General features: G+C 41.7%; 1 protein-coding gene across 1 annotated transcript in view; it reads right to left on the bottom strand.

Annotated features, from left to right (window-relative positions):
* GPC1 (glypican 1) overlaps positions 1 to 11,821 on the bottom strand; it is a 71,545-nt gene extending 59,724 nt beyond the window's left edge. The window contains exon 1 of the mRNA XM_066598221.1: positions 10,987 to 11,821. Within this exon, the coding sequence (XP_066454318.1) occupies positions 10,987 to 11,152 (166 nt within the window). The 5' untranslated portion in view covers positions 11,153 to 11,821. The remainder of the gene's footprint in view (positions 1 to 10,986) is intronic.
* Between the last annotated feature and the right edge of the window lie 5,377 nt (positions 11,822 to 17,198).

Here is a 17,198-nt window from a genome sequence, read left to right as displayed (position 1 = left end):
TAACTATAGGGGATGCGGTTGCACCCGGGCTCAGGAGCCTTAGGAGGCCCATAAGGCCTCTCTTCTCCATATAGGGAGACCAGTACTATGAATAAGCATTATAGTTGGGGGCTCTGTTACAGGTTTTGCATTGGGGCCCAGAAGCTTCAAGTTACGCCTCTGATCATGAAGTTTCAAGAACTTTCGTGTGACCCACTAACTGGTTGCCACCACACCTGGTGTCCGATATTACCACTTCTATTGTGGAATCAAGACATTTGCACTGGAAGTATGTGGTCTCCGCTATCTTCAACTCCTACATACCACCTAAAGTGCAGATAGGGCTGCAACTGAGCCCTCTTCTGGACGTTCCCAACTCTGGTAAGAAAGCCCCTTGCCCCAGCCGTTGACACACAGCTGACCTCACCAGAAAGGCCTTTAACGACCCCCCCCCCCCCCCCCCCCTTCAGTAGACCCGCTGCCAGGGACTCTTCAGTTGCACCAATTAGAACACCAGGAATAAACCACATATTTATTCCTGTGTGGCTGGAAATTACTGCCTTGTTACAGCATCACCACTGGATAGCAAATATTTAGCGGGTTATCAGGTTTATGTTAATGGCCATTGTTCCCAAAGTTGTGTCTTGTCTAAATACAGTATGTCAATGCTGGATGCCTACCAAGAGCCATTTATATAATGTATACCCATCTAGATAATGTAAGGCGGTTCACATTAGAGGAGAGAAATATTCCATAGCTCCTAAATCGATACCGTTGGCACAGAGTCTTGATGGATTTATTCTTAAAGAGGTAGTGCGAAGATTAAAAATAACGCTTACTGCTAATATGCTGTAGTTCAAAAAAGTTTTGCCTTTACACACACCTAATAACGCTTATAAAAAAAAACATGAAAAGTATGGCATTTTTTAAAAAGACTTAAAAAAAAAAACAGTTCCACTCTGTAGCAGTTTAATTTCACCATTCACGACACCTCTGCAAACGGAGGCGATGGTGGGTGACTGTCAAAGGCAGGACAAGTAATGGGCTCCGTGAGACCAAATGTCCTTCAGCCAAGTGCTTGAAAATGGTTCAGACGGACACCGGGGTGTAACGATGGCGCCATCTGTCTCTGCATGGTGGACAACAAAACAGTTGGAGCTGCTTGAGCTTGTCAAATGATCCCCTCTACTGGTGGTATTTTTCAAGGGTGTCCTATGCCTGGTCGCCTTGTGTGCGTGCCCTCGTGCATCCACTGGTCCCAACACCTCACAGTGTGGGCAATTTGTCGATACGACCGTGCAGCTTCTCACATTCCAATAATTCTAATTCCTATCCGACTTTCTTTGGAAGAGCAAAGAGGAGGACGATTGATGTGGTTCCACAAGTCACTACTGCACAGAGAAAGATGATCATCTAGCCAGGCGGACCTAATGGGGCGATTGCCCCCAGCAGATATTTGTCTGGTGCTCCCCAAAAGCTTCTAACCGAGACCCTGGGCCCTACATTGGTCCAACATAGCTAAGATCAGTCAACTATGATGTTGTGGAAAACAAGGATATGGCCAACACCCAACCTTTTTGTTTTCAGTGGAGGTAAGCCGTCTGGCTCCAGCTTTCTCCAATCCCTCCATTGAAAACACATGCATTCTGATTAGAAAGAGTTGTTGGCCATGTGATATTTTGTTTGTTGACAGCCAATGAAGGTATATGTGGACCTTTAGGATATGACCTCAATGTTTGAGAAAATGTGTTTAGGAGAGGTAACCTTCTGTTTGCATGGTCCATTGCCATCATTTTATGTTACAATTACAATGATGGCACACAGATACTTGTTGCGATGCACAGCTGTTTAGACCGAGGTCACTAATTAAGATTAGGTTGAGACTTCATTTACATAGTATTGGAAACATAAATGTCTGCTTGGATTTATCAGCCGGGATGTTTATTCAAATTGTGGTTGGATGGAGTAAAACACGGAGCTTCCTAAACATATAAGCAGCATCTGTGCCCTCTGTTTATAACACAGCTTAGTCCATCGCCGCCACAGAGAACAACACGGACGGACAAGTTTATAACTTACTCTGTTACGGGATTATAACAATCTGTATTGTTCCATTTTTAGGAGTGTGATGGATAAAATGGAAAATGTGGATGATGTTGACACTAATGGAAGAGACAGCAAGAACTATCCGTCATTCATTTTAATAAATCCTGTGCGCACAAATATCTGCTTATTATGGAAATTCCAATTTCATGATTCGTGAATATTCTGTTAACCGCACCGCCAACTTGTCTGTGTGTATATAAACCCCTGCTCATGTTCATTACACTGCATGGGATGTCTAATGCACTGTGACACATTAACCCATAATTGGTTAGTATCTGTAGGGCAGGAATAAGTCAAAAGAAGCAAATATCCCACTGTGTAAAGGGGTTGTCTTAACGCAGACACCTCCTTAAACAGGTGGTGCCAGGATGGTGGCATCCCACTTAGGTCCCACCACTTAATGTCTCAGAACAGATAATTGCTCATTGCGGTCTTAGTGGACTTTCTGTTGTCCTGTTATTACAGGATGCTTATTCACTTGAATAGCTATCTTGTAATACTACATCTTCCCTGGAATGGCCATTCTAGTCAAAGCTCCCGGCCACTCTATGTAATACCGCTGACCACCAGTGGTCATTTCTTCACACTGTTTGGACCCTGAGGAGTTTGTGTGGTCTGCATAGTTATGAATAATCCAACTGTCAGAGGAAGGGGTCAGCTTACTCTGAAATGCGTTACCACCATCATTTGACATCCACCAACAGGTTGCGCCAGAGCCTTAGAGTTGTCTCACCCAATTTGTATCCCACTGCAGGGAATAAGTCAGGCTTACTGTGCCTTCCCCTGTGCTTCTTCTAGGAGTACCAAGAGCTGGACTCCAGGCAATCAATTGACCCAATGCTTTTAAAGGGAAAAACCCCAAATTGACTTTTATCACTTATCCATAGGATTGGTGATAAAAGCCTGATCAGTGGGAGTCTCACCATTGAGATCTTCACTGCTCTTGAGTTTCCTCTTCACTACAGGATTACAGCAACTCTCCCCACCTCCAGTGAGGAGGAGGTTGAATTGAGCATGATTGACTTTGCCGTGTCGCTCCATTTCGGGGGGCTGATGGAAATAGCCAAGTCGAAGCCCTCAGCTATATTCGGCAGTCTTATTGAAAATGACAGGAATGTCACTACATATGCCTGACTCCCGCTCCTTTCAATCTCCTCCTCAATACAGGTGGTGCAGTGAGCCCACAGTGATGAGAGGGGATTGGTGGGGGTCTCAGCATTGAGATCCAGAACCCCACTGATTAGACTTTCATCAATTTTTATTTCTCAAAAATCATTTTTGGGATAATCCCTTTAATATATGGTCTACCTGCTCCCGAAATGCCCTTCACCAACTGATTATGCAGGGGAATTATGTGAGAGGCTGGTGAGGAATTACATGGTGAACATTCAGGAATTTATGTAATGCATAGACAGACACCAAAGCGAGAGTTGGTGCTTGTTTGTTACTAGCTCTATCCTCAGGCTTACGCAGGCATATGGACAGGAGTGGTCCTGATGGGACAATCCTTTTAACAGCACATAAGCCCCTTAAAATGAACTGCTGATGAGGCAGGCTATAATAAAGTATCTTAAAGGGACTTAAATATTGACGATCTATCATTAGAATAGGCCATCAAATGTTTCATTGGTGGAGGTCTGTTTTCGGGACCCCTGGCAATCAGCTCAGTGAGGGGGCTAGTCGCCGTCATTTTTTTACTCAAGCACAGGGGATTGCCCTTACAGACAGCTTGGCCTCCTACTGTAACACATCCCAATCAAGGGAAGAAGCATTGTTGCTTCTTCATTGTGTGTAGTTGGTCACTGAGATCCTAACGAGAGGCATCAATGTTTGAGTTCTATTTTAATGCAACACTAAATTCTAAGTTATGTCCCTGTTTAAATCCAAAGAACCAAAAATAATTTTCCCAGGAAATGTCCTTATTGCTCCCTTAAAAAGAAGTTTGGGGAAGAGATGAAGTTCGTAATGATACAATTCAGACATACCGTATATACTCGAGTATTAGCCGACCCGAGTACAAGCAGAGTCAATAAGTTTTACCACAAAAAACTGGTAAACCTTATTGACTCGAGTATATACTAGGTAAAAAAAACGCAATACTCACCTCTCAGACGGCGTCTGTGTCCCCGGCGCAATGGTCTCCCCGGCGGTGCGGCAAGCTGCTTTAGACTTCTTCCCCACTGTCATCTCCCTGGCTCAGTTTTCAATTCCCCCACCGTCAGCGCTGTGTAACTAAGCGCTGTGATTGGATCGAGTGCCAGCCAATCACAGCCGACGCTCGATAAACAAATCACAACCATTCAGTGATGTCATTCATTGAACGACTGTGAATGATCGAGCTCCTGCTGTGGTTGGCCGGCGCTCGATCCAATCATAGCGCTTAATTACACAGCACTGACGGCAGGAGGATTGAAAACCGAGCTGGTTTCCGCTCGTATGCATGAAGAATCTTTTTTGCATTGCAAGCTATGGAGGGTTATTGCTGTGGAATCCAGAGGTGGACGCCCGCTCTGCATTCCGCAGCAAAAATCCGCCCGTGTGCACTGGGCCGTAGGGTACTTTTACTGTCATCCGAGTTATCACTCAAAAGAGTGAATGTAGGTGAGTATAGTCCCATACAAACACAGGAACGATTGTCATTCGTTGTATGGTCATTGGCTCGTGTTTAAACCAAACTATTCCCGTTCACTTGCGCTCGTTCGAGCAATTTTTTGAACGATAGTCGTTACGTTTAAATGCATCATTAGGGCTTATTCACATGGGTTTGACTTTGTATCGTTATGCAACCATGATAATCAAGTTCAATGGTTTTGTTTTCATAAGCGGTATTCTTGCCCATTAATAGCACAGGCAAAAAAAGATAGAGCGGCAAAGATAGGGCAGGACCTATCTTCCTGCTGTTTTATTCAAACTCACGCGCTATAGAGCAGAGTTTGACAACACCGAAAAAAAAACCTGCTTATGCGCAACTACACTCCGTAGCGGTGAGAGAAGTTGCACATATGGTCATGTGTTTTCATCCTAAAGGCCCATTTACACACAAAGATAATCTTTCAAACAAACGTTTTGCATAAAGTACTAATGGGCACTAATGCCCCTTAGTACTTTATCAGCTTCATTTGCGTGCAAATTAGCCTCTAGATGCCACTTGTGGAACTCAACAGGTGGTCTGAGCTCTGCAATTAGCTTCATAGTTCTGCCACAGGCTGCAGACAGAATACAATGTGATCTCCTGCTCCCGTGGAGAACACAGCGTGCGGTCTGAACGATGGTTTTTAAACTCACCTAAAAATCATCGTTCAGATGAAAAGTGCAAGATGGTAGCATTTACCTGCAATGATTATCACTCATATGCCATCGCTTTAACGAATTTTGAGCGATAACCGTTGTGTGTAAATGGGCCTTAAGTCAGTTGAGTGGAGTTTCATGTTATTTGACTTCTATTGTTCACAAAGCACTAAAGGGAAGGCTCCTGCTGCAGTCAGTTGACCTATGCCCCTTTTTCATTGGCTGATAAATCGTTCAGGCCTCTTTCACACAGGGACCTACGCGCGCAAAAATCAGGCGCATAAAAAACTTGCAGCTATTAGAACCAATGGTTTCCTATGGGAACATTCAAATGTTTTCTGCGCATCTAAAATTCCTTCAACTGAACGTTCCCAGAGGAAACCATTGGTTCTAATAGCCGTGAGTTTTTTACACGCATGATTTTTTGCACTTATAGGTCCCCGTGCGAATGAGCCCTTAAATTCCTGCATCCAGCCTGTATATGCATGCCCCAACTGAAGGACGAATGAGAATTTGTTCACTTCTTGTTCAGGTATCGGCCCACATATGAACAACTGCCTGTTTACTGTGAATAGAGGTGGGCGGTTTGGAATGATCCCCGACCCACTCCGCCTCCATTCACCAAATATTGCTGGGACGACCTATTTGGTATCTGTGCCCGACAGATCATCCCGTGAAAAAGGGCTCTTATAGACACAGGTTTGTGAAAAAGAGGAGAGAGGGAATGGCTGATCTGCTGGGACAGACATAGCAGGATTCTTTATAGATTTGTGTTTTAACCCTTTCCAATCCAATTTGTATCCTGGTTTTCCTAGGGGGCTTACTCTTCCTGCCATTATACAACGGTGCTATCTGCTGGCTAAAGCCAGTACTGCATGAGGTGACACGTTGGATAGGCTCCAACAGCAGATAGGCTGGCAATATATAGTAAGAGAACCCCGACGAACGTCTTCTATCATCGGAGCTGTACAGCCTTAAATCATAATGTCTTTAGACGTCAGACAGTGGATTGGAAAGGGTTAATTGCAATGAAACAAAATAAGTTCAGAATGAAGAAAAGTAGATGACGGAAGAATTCCAGGATTTGCTTCTAATATTTTTTACGTACTGTATTTTCATCTATTCGTGTCTGATATGTGCTGAAATTAGGGTCTTTTGTGGCACATTTAGCTCCTCCTAGTTTCACTATTTCTACATAAAAATCATATTTTTGCATCAGCAATATTAATATGTGACTCTATATATTTTGACTGGCTGCAAATGTATCTACTAAATCCCTTCCAACACTTGATGTCACCAAGCCCCAGCATGCCTCTGAGATAACAATGCTGCTTTCTTCAGAACTTTCCGTCTGTATTCACAAGATCTTACTCCAAAGCGCTTTGTTTTATCCATTATATTGTGTATTTATAATTAGGTTACTTTTACACTCTTCCTCGCTCATTATGTAACAGTTGCATATCAGGATCAGACATCAGACTCTTCCGCTTGTCACATGGTAGCATTCAGATGTGAACTTGGACTTCACAAGTTATACTGTTACAACTTTTATTGCATTGGAAGTTTACAGCTGAGATGGCCTGACTGTTCTACTAGCCACAGAGGAATGAAAACCCCAGAAGCTCCCCATATACCTTCATCAGGTCCTGTATATGCTTTTGTGAATGTGTCAGGTCTTTTGTTTCCCTATTCCAAACACTACAAGTCTTACCTCTTGTCACTACTCCTCGGGCACTCTACAGCCCAATGATTCACACATTCTCCTCGCCTGTACTCTCTCCTCTCACAACCTCAGGGGGTAATCTCATACTCTTGATGACTTCCTCGGTTACAGATTTATTTGCTTGTTTCATCTCCATTTTTCACCCTACAGCTATTTTTTCTTCATTACTCAAGAAACAGAAATCAATCTGAAGCCATGTCTTCTTTGTGACAAAGCCCTTTACTAGTCATCGAGTCTTCCAAACACTACAGTACTTACTCTCCATCTAAATAGTAAAACCATGGAGAAGAACTCACACTTAAACCAGATTGATAAAGCATTGGGCAAACTGACTGAGGTTAAACAATGCTCCTTTGTAAATGTCAACTACTCATGGGAGCAACACATGCTGTAAAGAGGAAAAGTTTACCAGCAGCAGTTTTGACCTCCAGCGCTGTCATAACTTATCACTGTCTTGATGGTGATTGCCAAACTTGATATTAAAAACCTGCTGCAATTAACACTCTGGAGGACAGACTGCAAACTGGACAGGGAAAGCTAGAAGTAGTAACAGAATATAAGTATAATGAAAAAATGTTTGGTACCATGTTATACCGTTATGTCCGAGCTGGACACAACAACACCATGTCGGGATCGGATGTAATTTGGTGTCCTAAAAGGATGGAAATACACACAACATACTAACATGGGTAACAGAAAATATTTATAATGAAACCAAAAGAGGGAAATCTTATGCTAATCAACTAATGCAATAAGGCCTGACCTAAAACCGGAGCCCCTGCCCTGATGAGGGCGACCCCAATTCAGAAACTTGAGGCGATGCCGATTCTCTCTAGCTGGAAAAAGGGAGCATTAGTTGCGCTATAGATGAAAAGCAGCATAAAAAAACAGAAGATATATAAACGCGGATATAGCAATAAGTCAGGGGGAAGATGTTACAACCACCCAAATACCCTGAACACCAAACAGACTTATCTGACAGCTGAACCGGAATAGGAGCCGCCGACAAGACCAGAAACACCTTCAGACCAGAAGAATAGCCGGTGTCCTCCATAAGGAGGAGCCGGAATAAATCTGTAACGATACACACTGATTGGCCAGTTGGACACACACCTCCCAGCCAACCAATCTACACACACACCAGAAGAGAAGTGGTCATATCGGCATCCAATGTGAAATGACACTGAGCATACACTGGCGTGTAGGTCGGGGATGATGCTGTGATGTCACACCGATCCTGATATAGCACAGCTGGTGTGATATACTAATCCTGCAGCTCATTTGATCATTCAACATACAAGATCATAAAACCCCAAAGAACCAATTGTTATTGATATAATCTCAAAATCCAATATATTGTGGCACAACATAAGATTCGGAGTCTACAATAATGGACCTTACATGTCTTCTGAGGGGGCATGTATACAATATGGCAGTATGGGGGCTCATTAGTAAGTGGCGTTGCTTTGCTGCAGCTGGCAACAATGACATGATTCACTCTGTCTTACAGTGAATAATAAATCTTCCACATGATCCAGCACATACATACAGAGGACGAGGCAGGACACCACTTGATGCCTATGCTGAAGGTGACCTCATGAAAGGAAGCACTTATTACTCTTAGTAGATGCTTGGAACAAACAGCCAGCAGATGTGGTTAGAAAATCAACAGTAAGTGAATTTCGACATGATTGGGATAAGAATAGCTCTATCCTGGAGAGAAATAAAAGGGACTCTAAGGGCAGACCAGATGGACCATGTTGGTCTTTTTCTGCCGTCAATGTATAGCAGGTTCAATGCAAGAACAATCCAACAAGCCATGTAATAAACCACTCTAGCCCCCAATCCCAAATACACTGAAAACCATTGCAAGAAGTTCTGGATGCAGAAACCAGTAGCCTATCCAAGCTCTGTGCTGTCTCTGTAGACCCTTAAATCAGCCGTATAAATCAGTCCCATTAAATCATTGACTGCCCCATAAAGCTGTCCTCCAGCTTATAACACTGTCTAGTAGCCATTTAGTTCAGCAACGCCCACAAAGGTAACATAATGTGGATTAACATGCATGTAATACGCTATACAGTAACCAGCCGTCACTTCGGTTCCATTTTTTAACTATTTGCCATCACACATGTATTTTTTAAGTCATCATTAGAAAAATATTGCTTGCATCTGTTTTTTCCATACCCCAACAACCATATCTAGTCCAGTATGAAGTTACTAAAGGATGTGTCACCAGGCTGAGATCCACCTAACGCATACACCAACATGTCCCGACAGGAACCAAGCCATGGGTTAGTCTTCTATACACACCTGGAATCTTAGCAGAGAACTTCGAGAAAAAAAAAAAACGCTGGCAGGCTTGGTAGATCGAGTAGAGGAAATCTGATTAGAGAACACACCTATGAAGTGTCAAACTGTCAGAGAGACCGTGAGAACACACCTGAGATGTCAGTCGAGTATGCAGGTGAGGTGCTTCTGATAATTCACCGAAGATGTGACATTAAAGCATAGAAATGTGAGGAAATAAGATTGAGGAGCACTATGGACCATCACTGAAGAATGTTATCACCTTGAGATGTTACTAGAACACATCACCAATGACCGAGTAACAAAGTACCTAAATCTAAGTTACCAAGTACCTTCACTTAGTTACCAAGCGAAGTGCCTGATACATATGGGGCGTAGTACTGTACATTACAATGTACAATTAGAGGTACGATTAGGACCTTAGGAAGAACGTTCCTTCACAATGTTCAATGATTAGACCCTGGCGTTATAAAGAGGCTGAAGGACTAGTCTGAGCTCTAGTTGATTGAACCATTACTCCTTCTATCAAGACATCAACCTGCAAGACCAATTTAGAGGGAACTATTCTAGCACCGGAGACAAGGACACTAATTCTACTGATGAGGCACTTACAGGAGAACAAGGACAGAGGCCTCATCCAAAGTACACTTAATTACCATCCATTAGGACCTAAGATCAATGGTTCAATCTGAAAATTCTTAGCCGACTCTATTCTTCATATTATTCCCGTATGGAAGCAGCCCGAGCTGGACATCTCGCTCACATGTAACATCAAGCTATGTTATAGTACGGGTTGAGATATCTAATGTTGCCTACAGAATAGACACACAAGTGAAGCTTTATATTGGGTGTCATCTTCTGCTCTCCTAAAGACCTACAGTCTGGTGTAAAAGTTTGAGGCAGGTGTAGAAAAAAATGCTGCAGAGTAAGAGTTTTTTCAAAAGTAGAAAGGGATCTGATTGACTCCAAATTTATTTTGTGGCAGGACGACCCCAGCCAATGTCATTAACAACTATCTGCACCATAAAGAAGAACAGGGGGTCGTGGAAGTGATGATATGGTCCCACACTGCCCTGATCTCAACATCATCCATAATGAGACAGAAGGATTTGAGCAAGCCGACATCCACAGAACATCTGTGGTTAGTTCTCCAAGATGTTTGGAACAACCTCCCTGCCGAGTTATTTCAAAAACTGTGTGCAAGTGTATCTAGAAGAATTGATGCTGCCTGGAATTCAAAGGGTGTTCACACTGAATATTGATGTGATTTCGATATCTCTTTTGTTCACTTTACATTTATTTGAAATTGACATAAAAACTATTAACACTTCTGTTTTTGAAAGCCTTCTGACTTTGCAACATTCTTTACACACCCGCCTACAACTTTAGCACAATACAGTACATTAGGAATCCAATGTATCCCAAAGCACCTAAACCTGAACCATATACTTTCATACTACTAAAATTGGCATTGAACTGGCATCGGTAGGTGGTTTCTAAACGAGCACTGCCAATGTATGCCTCTCCATGACCCCCCTTGTGTTCCAAGCAGCCCTATATAACCCAAGGGCAGCACTCACCTGATATCTCTGACTGAGGGACTCCACTTAGGCTGAAGCCTTTGGCACTATACACCTGTCTCACTGCTTCGCAGCTCTTGGCTTTGTTCCCCATCTCTCCAGCTGCCCAATGCACAAAGAAGACAATTCCAAGATGCCACCAGGAATACCCACACGGCCGCTCCATGTCCTTAGCGGAGGCGATATGCAGAATTAAACTTGTGCAAGTAAAAAATATGGACCCCAGGCAAAGGAAGCAACATGCACAGTTCACCAGGCAACAAGCCCTTGTCCTGTATGGCTGAGGGCACCAGAGTAGGGAGCACAAGCAGCAGCTAGCACATCATGTATGTGGCTGCTGGGCATTCATGTGACCACAGGAGAGCCCCAGGATATGAAGAAGGCAGAGGAGCTGATACAGGGCATGTCCAGGAGTTAGTGAGGCAGTGCACTGGAGCCAGGCAGCTGCAATGACTACAGGGAGGAGGATGCTGAGCCTTGTGATGATGGGGTGTAGTCCTTTATGGGGAGGAATGTAGTAGAGTCAAGTATTCCTGGAGCTCACAGCAGCACCAGTGCAGGGCAGTGCCATCCAGCAGGGCACATCCTAGAGCACTGCAGCCTGTTAGTACATACCACCTTACACTACAGCAGTCAGGGAGCACGATCCTCCCCCGGTGTGCAGCTCCCTTCTTGGAAGGTGTCACTCTCTACTGATGGCCACGCTGGAGAAAAGTCTTCCCGGTGATGGCGCTGAAGTGTGCGGCTGCTTGCCGGTACAGAGTGATGCAGCGGAGGATGTGACTGCCCGCTGCCCTGCACACACTGGAGCCGCCGCCGAGCGCTGCACCCAGCACATTGACCGGGATCCGCCAATCACAGGCGGCAGCTCATCCGGCCCCGTGCAATGTAATGGGCGTGATGGTTGGTGCTGGAGGGCCGGGCGGGGAGGGAAGGGTGCGAGGAGCAGCTTATAATATCCCATTATACCTCGTATTATCTCTCCGTGTGATGAGCTGCCAATGTGGATAGAATAATGGCTGCCAGCTATGTCTGTCTACCAATATCTCATATATACCTGTCTATCTATCTATCTATCTATCTATCTATCTATCTATCTATCTATCTGTCTGTCTGTCTATCTATCTATCTATCTATCTATCTATCTATCTATCTATCTCATATCTATCTATCTATCTATCTATCTATCTATCTATCTATCTATCTATCTATCTATCTATCTGTCTGTCTATCTATCTATCTATCTATCTATCTATCTATCTATCTATCTATCTATCTCATATCTATCTATCTATCTATCTATCTATCTCATATCTATCTATCTATCTATCTATCTCATATCTATCTATCTATCTATCTATCTATCTCATATCTATCTATCTATCTATCTGTCTCATATCTATCTATCTATCTATCTATCTATCTATCTATCTATCTATCTATCTATCTATCTATCTATCTATCCATCTGTCTATCTGTCTATCTATCTATCATCTATCTCATATCTATCTATCTATCTATCTATCTCACATCTATCTATCTATCTATCTATCTATCCATCTGTCTATCTGTCTATCTATCTATCATCTATCTCATATCTATCTATCTATCTCATATCTATCTATCTATCTATCTCATATCTATCTATCTCATATCTATCTATCTATCTATCTGTCTCATATCTATCTATCTTCTATCTATCTATCTATCTATCTATCTATCTATCTATCTATCTATCTGTCCATCTGTCTATCTATCTATCTATCTATCTATCTAGCTCATATCTATCTATCTATCTATCTAGCTCATATCTATCTATCTTCTATCTATCTATCTATCTATCTATCTATCTATCTATCTATCTATCTATCTATCTCATATCTATCTATCTATCTCATATCTATCTATCTATCTATCTCATATCTATCTATCTCATATCTATCTATCTATCTATCTATCTGTCTCATATCTATCTATCTTCTATCTATCTATCTATCTATCTATCTATCTATCTATCTATCTATCTATCTATCTATCTATCTGTCCATCTGTCTATCTATCTATCTATCTATCTATCTAGCTCATATCTATCTATCTATCTATCTAGCTCATATCTATCTATCTTCTATCTATCTATCTATCTATCTATCTATCTATCTATCTATCTATCTATCTCATATCTATCTATCTATCTCCTATCTATCTATCTATCTATCTATCTATCTATCCATCTCAATTCTATCTATGTATCTAAGGTCTAACGCACAAGGCCGGATTTCCGCCACGTGAAACGCGGTGGAAATCCCCGGCGTTTCATTGCAACTATTAGGTTCTATTGAACCTAATAGCTCAATGTACATGCTACGGAATTCCACCGTGGAATTCCTCAGCATGAAATTACCCGCGGCATGTCCTATTTGCTGCGGGTATATACGCGGACAGCTTACATTGTAGTCAATGGAAGCCGGCTGTCACGCTATACTTCCGCTGTAGCACAGCGGAAGTATAGCGTGAATACGCGCCGCGCCCACCGCCATCATGTGACACTGCCGGTGCGTCATGCGGGACTGCAGGCAGCGGATCCGGAGGTAAGTATGGGGTCTTTGGAGGGGCACCGTGACGGATTCCGCTTGCGGTCTATCTTATATCTATTAATGTATCTATCTATCTATCTCTCATATTTAATTGCCTATCTCATATCTAATTATATCTCATATATATCTATTCTATATCAAATTATCTCATATCTATCATTCTATCTATCTATCTATCTATCTATCTATCTATCTATCTATCTAACAATTATCTCATATCTATCTATCTCATTATCTATTAATCCATTATCTCATATCTATCTATCTCCTATCTATCTCCTATCTATCTCCTATCTAATCGTCTATCTATCTCCTATCTAATCGTCTATCTATCTCCTATCTAATCGTCTATCTATCTCCTATCTAATCGTCTATCTATCTCCTATCTAATCGTCTATCTCCTTTCTATCTAATCGTCTATCTCCTTTCTATCTAATCGTCTATCTCATTTCTATCTAATCGTCTATCTCATTTCTATCTAATCGTCTATTCGTCTATCTCATATCTATCTAATCGTCTATCTTATACATATCTATCTCATATTTAATTACCTCATATCTATCTATCTATGGGCTCGTTACCACGAGCGTATATGAGCTGCGGTTTTCACGGTCGGCCGATATACGCTGTGATCTGATGCATTGGATTCCAGCTGGGTATGAAGAAAAGAGTGGTCCAGCTCTGTTCACCATACCTGGCACAGAGCGCTCGGCTGTATAACAGCTGGGCGCTCCATGCAGAAAACATCTGGATGCAGAAGACAAACGGGAACACCCTGCTTGTCTTCTGCATCCTCCGCTGGCGGCGCAAGGTGAGCGCTCATCTTGAGCAATCATCTTAGGCTGCAAATGACACAACGATGATCGCTCAAAAGTCACTTGAGCCACATCTTTTGAGCGATAATCATTGTGTCTAAATGGGGCTTAATTGTCTATCTCATATCTATCTATCCATCTTATATCTATATACTTATTATCTCATATCTATCTGTTTATCAATATCATATCTATCTCATATCTAATTACCTTATATCTATGTGTCTATCTATCAATATTATTATCTATCTATATCTATCTATCTATCTATCTATCTCCTATTTATCTATCTATCTATCTATCTATCTATCTATCTATCTATCTATCTATCTATCTATCTATCTATCTCATATCTATCTATCTATCTCATATCTATCTATCTATCTCATATCTATCTATCTATCTATCTATCTCATATCTATCTATCTATCTATCTCATATCTATCTATCTATCTATCTATCTATCTATCTATCTATCTATCTCATATCTATCTATCTATCTATCTATCTATCTATCTATCTATCTATCTATCTATCTCATATCTATCTATCTATCTATCTATCTATCTATCTCATATTTATCTATCTATCTATCTCATATTTATCTATCTATCTATCTATCTATCTCATATCTATCTATCTATCTATCTATCTATCTATCTTTCTATCTCATATCTTTCTATCTATCTATCTATCTCATATCTATCTATCTATCTATCTATCTATCTATCTATCTATCTATCTATCTATCTATCTCATATCTATCTATCTATCTATCTATCTATCTATCTATCTATCTATCTATCTATCTCATATCTATCTATCTGTCTATCTATCTATCTATCTCATATCTATCTATCTATCTATCTATCTATCTATCTCATATCTATCTATCTGTCTCATATCTATCTATCTATCTATCTATCTATCTATCTATCTATCTATCTATCTATCTCATATCTATCTATCTATCTATCTATCTCATATCTATCTATCTGTCTATCTATCTATCTATCTATCTATCTATCTATCTATCTATCTATCTATCTATCTACCTGGCTTACACGACCATGTTGGTAATGTGTATTCTGCGTGCAGGTCTTACATGCATAATGCGCTGTACCAATCTGCCACAGGTGTCCATGTTGCTGCTCACACGATTCGCGCAAAATACGCATGACAGAAAAACTGCAGCATATTCTTCTATCTTGGCGCGTAATTTGTACACGTCAAGATAGTACATGACAAAGGGCGCACTCAGCCAGTACGCAATGTGTACTGGCTGCATACTGCGATAAACGGTTGGGTGAGCCCGGCCTGTTTCATATCTATCGGCTAGCTATCTCATATCTACAGTATCTGTCTATCTACACTTTCTATTTATATGATACATGTGCCCTGTTACTTCTGATGAGACACAGAACGTACAGTATGTATTTCATAATAATGCTAATAATAGTATGACTACTACTGATTCCAGACACGTACAGCTATAAAGATTCTGCAGGAAGAACTTAGATTTTAGAGTCTTGTCAGCACAATTAATGTAAATCTAATTAGAGAAGCATCACACGATTACAAATATTCTGCAGGTACTTGCTGGTACCATGGCTATGATCAGAGGGCATATATACACTACCGTTCAAAAGTTTGGGGTCACCCAAACAATTTTGTGTTCTCCATGAAAAGTCACACTTATTCACCACCATGCAATGTGAAATGAATAGACAATAGAGCCAAGACATTGACAAGGTTAGAAATAATGATTTGTATCTGAAATAACATTGTTTTTACATCAAACTTTGCTTTCGTCAAAGAATCCTCCTTTTGCAGCAATTACAGCATTGCACACCTTTGACATTCTAGCTGTTAATTTGTTGAGGTAAGCTTGTGAAATTGCACCCCACGCTTCTAGAAGCATCTCCCACAAGTTGGATTGGTTGGATGGGCACTTCTGGCGTACCATACGGTCAAGCTGCTCCCACAACAGCTCAATGGGGTTCAGATCTGGTGACTGCGCTGGCCACTCCATTACCGATAGAATACCAGCTGCCTGCTTCTGCTGTAAATAGTTCTTGCACAATTTGGAGGTGTGTTTAGGGTCATTGTCCTGTTGTAGGATGAAATTGGTTCCAATCAAGCCCTGTCCACTGGGTATGGCATGGCGTTGCAAAATGGAGTGATAGCCTTCCTTATTCAGAATCCCTTTTACCCTGTACAAATCTCCCACCTTACCAGCACCAAAGCAACCCCAGACCATCACATTACCTCCACCATGCTTAACAGATGGCGTCAGGCATTCTTCCAGCATCTTTTCATTTGTTCTGCGTCTCACAAACGTTCTTCTTTGTGATCCAAACACCTCAAACTTGGATTCATCCGTCCACAACACTTTTTTCCAGTCTTCCTCTGTCCAATGTCTGTGTTCTTTTGCCCATCTTAATCTTTTTCTTTTATTGGCCAGTCTCAGATATGGCTTTTTCTTTGCCACTCTGCCCTGAAGCCCAAAATCCCGCAGCCGCCTCTTCACTGTAGATGTTGACACTGGTGTTTTGTGGGTACTATTTAATGAAGATGCCAGTTGGGTACCTGTGAGGCGTCTATTTCTCAATGTGCTTATCTTATTGCTTAGTTGTGCAACGCGGCCTCCCACTTCTTTTTCTACCCTGGTTAGAGCCTGTTTGTGCTGTCCTCTGAAGGGAGTAGTACACACCGTTGTAGGAAATCTTCAATTTCTTAGCAATTTCTCGCATGGAATAGCCTTCATTTCTAAGATCAAGAATAGACTGTCGAGTTTCAGATG

Source organism: Eleutherodactylus coqui, chromosome 1, assembly GCF_035609145.1.
Source record: "Eleutherodactylus coqui strain aEleCoq1 chromosome 1, aEleCoq1.hap1, whole genome shotgun sequence".
In the NCBI taxonomy this organism is placed as follows: domain Eukaryota; kingdom Metazoa; phylum Chordata; class Amphibia; order Anura; family Eleutherodactylidae; genus Eleutherodactylus; species Eleutherodactylus coqui.
This window is presented reverse-complemented; position numbering and strand designations above follow the sequence as displayed.